Below are 10,225 nucleotides of genomic sequence, written 5' to 3' on the forward strand. Positions count from 1 at the left end.
TCAAAAGCAATAAAGATTCTAATAAGCATTCCTTTTAACATTTTAATGGTGCTAATAAGCATCTCCTGGCATACATGCACATATAGCAATGCTAATTAGCATTTCTGTCATTCAAAAGTAATAATGATGCTTATAAGCATTCCCACAACATTTACAAGTGACTTTTGTGTTAATAAGCACATCTTTAACATGCATACAACAATCAAGGGACAAGCTCTATCAGAATAGCTCATGCTTTCTATTTAAACAAGTAGGTAAGGAATATGTACTTCATTTAAGCAATTACACACATAACTATATTAATAGTTACCGAACCCTAAGTCGAGCTTGTCTTTAGCGGTGAGTGTACATGCCCAGTCCATCATCAGGAACCCCTAAACCTTGGCAGCTCTGATACCAAGTTGTAACACCCTTCTAATTAGGGCCCATTACCACGTGTTTAAATTAGTGCGAGACTTGCTAAATGAGTCATTTATACTTAAACATGGGACTAAGACACTATGGGTTCATGTATAAAAATATTGGTCAACGAATAAACATTTTCATTAAAAGAAAGCTTTAATCTTTACATGAGAACCCAAAATACGAGTTTAAAAATTTGTTTACAACTCAGGGATTACAAAATAATCCGACCTAAGCGGTGGGTCTGTAATGCCCTAGATAACCAAGATTGTTACACTGTGTGTTTAAAATAATGCTTATGTAATGTCCTGAATATACTGTTAAGGCTAAGTGCCTGGATTACAATGCCTGGATTGCATAATAGGATATACATGTTGAATTAATTGATTAAACATGTGACTACGTGTCATGCATGGCTTATATGATAATATGAATATATTTATATGCATGTTTATAAGTATTAAATATGCATGTAGGCCCGTTCTTATTTTTAAGGGCATATTTGTAATATTGGCCGGTTGCGGGCATACATGTTATTATGTGTTAAATGACTAAGACCACATTATTATGTGGATACATTCGCGATTTATGGCATGAGGTGATCGTAGTGAGCAAATTAGCGGAATAGTCACAGCGGGGTTTAATACCCGGCTCAGGGTGAGCCTAGGAGTGTTTTAGGAAGTTTAATGTATATTTGGGATTTATCGAGTAATGGGTAAGTATTTGGTAGTCAGTTGTGCATGAAGAGATTAATTGGGAGTTTGTAGGATGACTCGACGAATTAGCGGGAAATTGGGCAAATGACCACTTTGCCCTTATGGGCAACAAAAGGGACTAATTTCCTATAGGGGCATTTTGGCCTTTATGGTATAGGATATGGATGGTTTAAACCTCTAGAGTATGTTGGAATGTATCAAAAGTTGTTTATCGAGTTTTTTGAAAACTAGAATTATCAAAGATAAGAGAGCAAACAGAAAGGGTTTAAAGAGAATCTCACAAGGGTTTTTACGTGGTTGGGGCGTTAAAAAGCCTTACTCCACGAGTCTATTGTATTAGAGCTTTAGAGAGCTTTTAGCAATGGAGTTTTCTATAAGTTTGAGCAGAGTATGTGCTTAAAGAAGAAAATTCGGATCCTCTCTACTGTGCACAACTGGCCCTATTTATAGGCAGTTGGATGCACTGGACTTGGGTCGAACTAATCCGGGCCTAATACGGATGTAAGTAGGATTTTCTCACCAACAAAGGCTTAATAAAAAGGGTTCTAACAAATAAAATACACTAATCAGGGCCCATTGGGCCGACTCAAACATAACCATGATGTACGACTGACAACAATACAAAGCTTCAGTCTGGCCCGCGTAGGCTTCTAAGGAGATCCTGGGGACAGGAACCCTCAGAGTAGTGGCAGTATTGTTCTGAATAATGGCGTACATTCTGTATGTAACCTCTTCTGCAGGTTAGTTAAGGAGACAAAACTTCGTGTTTCTCGAGGTGATGTCAGTGTCGGGGGTAGTCTATCATACCCAACTCGAACGCCCTATCCGGGTTCATTTACCAACGTCTTGGTCCATTTACTAGGACCCTGGTTCATTTACCTCTTCTGCTATCATCCCGGTCCATTCTTAGACTTGGAAACACCCTCCTTATTCGCACCCCAGATGACGCCTTATACTGGGTCCGGGAAGACGAATCGTGCCCAAGTCATGGTCCCGGCTTCCTCGGTGCAGGGATGTCCAGTGGATAATGTTGGGCTTGCTGATATTTGGGCCACCAGGATTCATTCCTTCCCCATCCACTGGGATCAATCTGGGCCTCAGATCCCTCTAGCATAGCCCATGGACCTAGTGTACCGTGCCACGTGTACGGGGAGAAAATGAGAATAACATTTACCCCCAAGCCTTTATCTGTGTTCACGAAGTCACTACAACAATTTTGACTATATATTACGGTAAAAAATGACATATATTACAAAGTGTTATTAATGGGAACACACGCTTTTTTTTTCTTCAGAGACAATTTAGGCGCCAACTATTTCATTTGCCGCCTAATGAAAATTCTATCTATCCCATTTACCTCCTCTGCCCTCTCCTTCACACTCACTCCATAGAATCTCTTCTCCCTCACGCGATTCTCCATCACGGCATCTCTCTTGCTGGAAGTAAGAACCCAAGAGTCTCCTGCCTATGGAAAGAACCCCTTCATTCCATCTGAACCTCTTTCCCCTTTCCCTCTTTCTCTCTTCAATTCCGAATGTGTGCTCCTCTCAGAAATTAGGGTTTTTTCTTTCCCTCTTTCCTCTTCAAAACCTCACAACCGAAACTAAAGATGTTATATTCCCTAAAATTTGCCCAACTTTCGACATCTTCTTTGGATGGGTAAGTTTCTACACTTTTAGTTTCAGATTTTTGGCGATTTCTCCCTTACGTTGCTATGTATCTATATCATATTTATATTTATATATATATATATACTGACTCCATAGCCTCCACCACTTCGACAACGGCGACAACGGAGCCCCCGGAAGAGGCCGAAGAGACACCGCAGACAAAGCTTGAGTCCGAGAAGCCTGCTCCGGTTTCTTCCAAGGTATCTTTTTTCTTTGTTATCTGTTATCTATATTCAGCAGTATTTTTGTAAGTATCTATTTCAAGAATTTTGTTTTTTTTTGTGTTGCTTGAATGGAATTATGGACTTAGCAAAATCAATTTCTACTTTTGTTATTCCTTATGGTCTGTTCGAAACGTGATTTTAAGGACAAAAGGGAAAAGCAAGATTTATGGGATTTTCATTATAAAGAGGGTTGAAGGAGGAAATTTAGGGATGTAAATTCAGTGAAAGTTTGGATTTTTCATTTTTCTTCACTGTTAGATTGACAATATGTAATAGCTATCTTGTTATTCCTTATTACAATTGGCTCTTCTGTGGAATTAGGAATTGCATCTCAGGTATAACGATATTTTATAGACTTTCTGATATTTCTACATATTACCATTGGTATCTTTCCTTATCATATAAATGGTTCATTGAAATGGATATCATTTTACTAATTATTCTCAATAACATACCTTTTTGTTAAATAGATCAATAGTCTTCCACCAGTTATGGGAGGAAATGCTTCTCCTTCCGCTGCTGATTTGAAGGCTATTCTCTCTTCAGGTATGCTATTTCTTACAATTAGTTTTTTTTTTCTTTCTAAAATTATTTAAGCATTTCTTTATTTTTCTTCTCGATTGATCAAGTGTGAATTTTTTGCCATTTTTTGATTGGTAGAAGTTGTGCTTATGGTGGAGAAATATATTAAATTTATGGCTGTGCTTTAAAGCACTTCAAATGATGTTTGAGAAACACCAGAGCTAGGAAAAACTGCAGTAGATAACTAATATTACCCTTGTTAATATTGAGTGTAATTTGTTTTTAGCTTTTTATATACTGGATTATGTCATTTCATATCTATATTCTAATTGTAAATTGTGCATATGATATTTGATAACTAGTATAGGAGGAGAAGTGCTTGTTTTAGTTCACTTGAAAAAGTTGTATAAAGAGAGAAAATGTATTGAGAATGTTATTGGAAAGTTGGGAATTTTTTTTCTTGAATGGAAGTTTTTTGGATATTGCTGTTGAAATCAAGCACTTCAATTTTTGGTGGGAAGGCTAGTCTAGATGTAATTTTGAACAGAATTCATTGAAGAAGTATTAATCTTTGTTTGATTAAGATTCTTGGCTAGTGTTAAAAAAAATTAGATTTTTTCCTTAATATGAAGGAATGAATATTGGAAATATGTTGAAAGGTTGGATAAAGAGAGAAATATATGGAGAAGGTTATTTGAAAATTTAGGGATCTTTTTATTTGTCATTTTGATCAAGTATTTTGAATTTGTTGAAATGAAATGCTTTATTTTTTCTAGTCATTATATTTTTGTTTATAATTTTTGGTGGGAAATCTTGCCTTGATTTAATATAGAATTTAATACATTGGAGATGTAGAGTAAGATTATTTTGTAGTGTTAAATTTTTTTTGCAGATTCTTTCCCTGCAATGAATGAATGAATATTGTTTATTCTTTTAGTTATATAAGAAACCATGTGACATGTGAATTGAATAAATATATTGTTTGGTTACAGTTGGAATTGAGGCAGAGGATGAGAAGGTTAACTTTCTTTTGACTGAGGTCAAGGGTAAAGATCTCACTGAGCTAATTGCTTCCGGAAGGGAGAAGCTAGCATCAGTGCCATCAGGTGGTGGTGTAGTTGCTTATGCTACTCCAGCAGGTGGAGCAGCCGCTGCTGCTGAGTCAAAGAAGGAAGAGAAAGTGGAAGAGAAAGAAGAGTCAGATGATGTAAGTTTAATTCATTTATTAAGTTATCTGGTTTTGGCTGTTTTAACTATTTGAATTTTTTCTAATGGTTAGTTGTTTCTTTATTCTTTGTTTCAGGATATGGGTTTCAGTCTCTTTGTCTAGTTGCTTTTATACAGTGATTTTCATGTTTTGAAGGACATTAAGTTTTTGGTCTGTATTTGGATCTGTTTTTGTTTAGATGTTTAGAGGAGGAAGCAAAATTTGAGACATTTCAGAGATAATTTTTTGTCAGTGTTTGGAATTTCGTTTCACATGTACCAATATCTGTTTCAAATATTAGAACAGGAACGACACACTCACTTGCAGGTATTCCCTACTCAAGTTAAAATCTTCACAAACGCACAAACTGATATGCCTACTACTTTGATAGGTTCTTTGTTTATTCTGTATACTCTCTCTTATTCATGTTTATTATGTTTTTCCCCCTTTTGTAGCAACCAAGTGGGAAACTGGTTCTAAATCCTGGGCCATCTGCAGAGAGAATAGAGAGACCTTCAGGTTTGTTCTTTTTTTTCTTGGAAACATCCACCCTCGCTGCCCTAGTGGACATTGTTTGCACATGTTTAGAAACTCTATTATGTGGTCAGGGAATTTTTGAGCCTTTTTCTCCTTATTTAATGTTGAAGTTAAACTAATTGCTCATTGTTTTATGTTGGAAGTTAAATTGTGCTGAGCCTTTTACATATTTTATTTATGCATATTCTATAATATGATTTGATCAAGCTTTTATTCATGTGAAAATATATAATATTGATTGTATGGGCTTTGATCATAAATAATGAGATTGTTGTTTGGTGCTGTCATATTGCAATCACATGATACAATTGCAATTAGATGTGTTAGGCATGTCCCATATCTACATATCTGTTTGTTCAAATAGATTTGAATGATTAATCTTAAAGAAATTTTATTTGCTTAATTGGTTGACCATTAGACTTGTTCAACACAGCTGTAGGCCATCTTTTTCATGATTTTTGTTGAAGTATCTAATTTGCTATATGGTTTGAGCAATTCTTATAAAAATAAGCATAAACATATCTGGAGACAAATCGAACATTACAAGAAGCACAACATCAGTATTTATAGGTCATGTTTGGAATGTGAAATTAGATTGGATTAAAAAATATAAGGTAAAAAACATTACTGATTAGTTCAGAAGAGAATTTGGGTTTAGTTTTACACTAATGAACATGACTATTTCATATATGTTTCATATCTTGCAAAGCTGCTTTGTTATGGTTTATACTGTACATATTTTTGTTTAATCTAAAATTACTTACTTAAGTAGTGTTGGGTTTTATTGCTTTTTGCTTTTCATATATGTTTTAAAAAAATTCAGAGCAACATCATGAGGAGGTTTGCCTTGGAAACCTGAGGAGATTTCAATTTAGAGAGCTTCAGATGGCAACAAACAACTTCAGCAGCAAGTACTTGGTTGGATGATGAATTGAAGGATGGAGCAAGTTTCATGCATGATTTACTTTTGTGTATCTTGTAATGTTTCTATTTTTCATTTTTAAAGTAAAAAATGTTCAAGATTATAAAGCTTTATTATGTTATGCTTTCAAATTTAAGTTAGAACTAAGATCTCATGAAGTAGACATATTCATGGTTTGAATTAGTTATTGTTTAATGTAATACTTGTGCTTTATCAATTTATTGAGAATTACATTTTATGATTAATTTTGATTTTTTTTATCAAAATACAATAGTGAAAATCTTTTAATTAAAAAAAAACCTTTTAAGTATACTTATCAAAATAAAATTTAAAATATATTATCCACACTAAAGTAACAAAATTTTATTACTAGACTTTTAATATGTTATGATTTAGAAATATATTATAAGCATAACAAATCGTTATGATTTATATAATATAACAAACTAAAAATGCTATCAAAATAATCAAATGTAACAGTGGAAAAGTGTTATGCATAAAGTATAAGATTAAACTCCAAATTTATAATCAAATACTCTAACTAAATGTTATTATTTGAATATTATAGCAACTAAAAATGTGTTATTGAATAGTTTAAGATAACATCGAACATAACATTCGAATACTGTTATAGAAAAGACAGGACTTTTAATAACAGGGGCTATGTTAGCATTTTCAGAAGCGTTATCAATACTCCTGGTTAGCAGTTTTTAAGTGTTATAAATACTGTTTTTTCTTGTAGTGAGTGGAGGCTTATCTGTGTTCACGAAGTGGAGGCTTGCTTCATTTCCCGGAACAATTTTCAATATCACGGTTTGTTCCCTGGGAAACGGGTCCATTTTCGTGGGGGACCGATTGATGTAAACTCGCATGAAAAGTGTTTGCACCAATATCCCTGATCAAATCCCAACAACCTAGTTTGTTTACCAAGAGGCGGATTTGTTTACTTCAAGGATGCTTGGGTGACCCCTGGCCTTTCAACTTCCTTATGCTACACTTACGTGTTTCCTTGTAATTGGTGCGTTCGTATCACTTGCGCCAACAGACTTGGAGAGAATCTCTTGAATATCGAGTTGGCAGACAGGTGTCAGCATAAATTCTGAGGCGTCCCGTCTGTACGAGTGATGCTGATAGGGTAATCAAGTGGATCATTTAATATTTTTGCATCAATTGGGACCGTCAGATGGGAAAAATTCTGAAATTTCTTTTTTTCGACCGTTGGATCAGGATGGCGCGGATCGCGACTTGGCAAATCCGTGATCCGATACTCGAGTAGGCTAATAAAAGCCCCTGCATAATCCAGGACCGTTAGATGAGGGAAGTCATCCTGAACCATCGGATCAAGAAATGTGCTTTTGGCTCTACAAATACCCCCAGATTTTCATTTGCAAGTTTACGCATTCTGAACAATTAGAGTTATAAAGAAAGCCTTTTATGTCCGAATTCACCAACGAATACTCTATTTCCATCGTTGCTTCTTTCCAACATGCCCTATTTCCGTGCCATCATCAGACAGTGTGATCCCAGTTTGACCATTAGACGAGCTCTTATGTCGCCTCCGTCTGTTCAAGACCGAGATCTTGCCGACCTTTTCACCAGAAACATTACAACCTCCACAACCAATACTTTATAGTAAGTTCCTTGAACCTTTATTTCTGTTTCTTCGTATTTGTCGTTTTGTAGTATTACATATGTGGCTGTAGGGTTATTAGAGTCGGGGCCACTAATAACTCTACAAAATAGAGTTATTCTACCACTTTTTATGTGCTAATTGTTGCTTAATTATTGAGTTTTTAATTGATTTATTAAGTTTTAAAGTAATTTTGAATTTATTGGGTTTATTTTGATTTTATATATTTTTGTGTGTTTTTATAGTTATTTTGTTGTAGTTTAATTATTTGAATTATTGAATTTAGTTAGAAGTGAAAAAAATGCACTTTTGTTGATCTTTAATGATAAATTGAATTAAGTTGTAATTAATATTTTCAAAGAATTAATATGGTTTATTTTATAATTGAAAATATTTTATCATGAATTAATTTATATTTATTTTGTAGGAATTATGTTGTATTATTTTTAGCTCTTGAAAGCCAAGAAAAAGAAAGAAAAATTGTGGCAGATGTGAAAACAAAAGGCCCAAAGCCAACCTCTTGGCCCAAGCCAGAACCCCACCAAGCCTAGCCGAAGCACCTTTGCCCAAGCCTCACCATCCGAGTGGCCTTCTCCCACACGCCTGGAGCTGCCTTCCTCTAGTAGCAGCCAAGCTGAAGCAGCTCTCCCCAGCACCAGCTCCCTGTTTGGGCCTGCACCAACCACACGACCCAACCCAAACACCCAGGTGCTCCACTGCCGAAGCCCACGCCCAGAAGCCCACATGCTAGCACCCTTCCACTAGCTGCACCCAAGGCCCAAACACCTGCAAACCCAACCAGCTGCAGCCTCCACAAGCACCCAACGTCCCAGCTGCCTGTCTAGCCACCACCAGCCCCCTTTTGTAATTTTTTGTTGAGCCCAACAAAAGCAACATTGTCCCTATACCCAAAAATGCCAACTTTTTACCCAAATTTTCCACATATTTCACCACAAACATCATCATTACACCCTATAATTTACCCCTATTTGCCATATTATTATTAAATTAATCAATTTAAATTGATTATTTTAATACATTTTTTTGGCTATAAATAAGGGAGTTTAGTGCTTAATTTTGGGGGGAGGTTACCATACCAAAGTTTCAACACTTTCAAACCTCTCAATTCTCTTAATCTTTTTCTTCTTTTGGTCATTTTTCCTATGAGTTTTTAGAGCAAAAATTTGGGGGTTTCTCCTCCAAATTTTCCTATTTATGTTTGTAATTTTTAGTTTGTATTTTCTATTCTAGTTATGAGTTTCTAATCTTTTTAAGATTATTAAGGTGATGATGAAACAATATGTAACTAGATAGTATTTATGTTGTGTGTTGATTTCCCATTTTGTGCAATAAAGTTTATGGATTTTCTTCTTCAAATATCTTCTTTCATCTTAAATATCATGTATTTTGGATTGTTAGCACATATTTACACTTTGTTCTTCATTAGTGCAAAAACATAATATTCTTTGTGTAAGATGTGTCATTAAATTGAACGCATCCATGCTTAGAACAAAAATATTATGTTTTTCCTTATAAATAATGTTCATTGATTTATTTGTTATTTCATTAGATTGATTTACACAAAATGCTTTGAAATTATAATTTTTAAAAGTGAAGATAGATCCTATATTTTTATAAAAACTTGTGCTTAAATAGAATATATAATTTGAATAAGTGATGGTTTGATTAATTTTAACTATCACTAAAACTTGGGAATCAATGTACTTTTAAATATTATTGAACTTATATTTTGCGGATTCTATTATCTTAATAATCTTTCTTTTACCATCTTGATTTCTATTATTAATTTATGTTATATATATTGTCTTTAATATCTTTATTATTGTCTTTTATTTTATTCTTATTGTTACAAAATTTCATCAATCTTTGGAGCTAGGTTAGAATTTATTAATTTTGGTTTAAAATAGTTTTCTTTTCGATTTTAGACAACTCCTTTGGGTTCGACATCCTTGCTTACACGATCACTATTCTATATGAACGATTCGTGCGCTTGCGATTTATAAATATTTAAAACATACTCGTTTTGGGTCCATCAGCCACCATTTAGGGTGGTTCTATGCGTAATAGGTCTGTAGAACAAGTGGTCTAAGTCATCCTGGATCTTCTCAGGACATTCTAGACTGACTTGGGAAAGCTGAGAAAAAATATTCTTCTTCCTAGTTCTTGATCAAGATTCTGGCGATCTCCAGTGATCCCGGATCTAGTCCGGAGGGGACTCCTCCAAGCAATTTTTAGGAGAGCCCTCGTACCTTAACCAATCTTTTTGGGTTCTGGTGCTAACTACTTGGTTGTTTGCTTCCTTTGTTGTTCCCAGTTCACCGACCATGAGCCTTGGCGTCACTCTCCACCCGGAGGAATATGTCCAGTTGGCCCC

The 10,225-nt window shown here is 34.9% G+C and overlaps 1 protein-coding gene across 1 annotated transcript; it reads left to right on the plus strand.

Annotated features, from left to right (window-relative positions):
- The first annotated feature begins 3,503 nt into the window (after nt 1-3,503).
- LOC133803749 (large ribosomal subunit protein P2B-like) lies at nt 3,504-4,864 on the plus strand. Its single transcript, XM_062241860.1, has 3 exons — nt 3,504-3,558; nt 4,527-4,741; nt 4,838-4,864. The coding sequence occupies exons 1-3, from the start codon at nt 3,504-3,506 to the stop codon at nt 4,862-4,864; spliced, it is 297 nt and encodes a 98-aa protein (XP_062097844.1).
- The last annotated feature ends 5,361 nt before the right edge of the window (nt 4,865-10,225 follow it).

This window comes from Humulus lupulus, chromosome X (assembly GCF_963169125.1).
Source record: "Humulus lupulus chromosome X, drHumLupu1.1, whole genome shotgun sequence".
NCBI classification, from domain to species: Eukaryota; Viridiplantae; Streptophyta; class Magnoliopsida; order Rosales; family Cannabaceae; genus Humulus; species Humulus lupulus.

Excerpts from the sequence above, each read along its gene's own strand:
- LOC133803749 (XM_062241860.1), top strand. The coding sequence starts at position 3,504 with ATGGGAGGAAATGCTTCTCCTTCCGCTGCTGATTTGAAGGCTATTCTC. Across the intron at positions 3,559-4,526 it reads GAAGGCTATTCTCTCTTCAG|TTGGAATTGAGGCAGAGGAT; the intron begins GTATGCTATTTC and ends GTTTGGTTACAG. Across the intron at positions 4,742-4,837 it reads AGAAAGAAGAGTCAGATGAT|GATATGGGTTTCAGTCTCTT; the intron begins GTAAGTTTAATT and ends TCTTTGTTTCAG.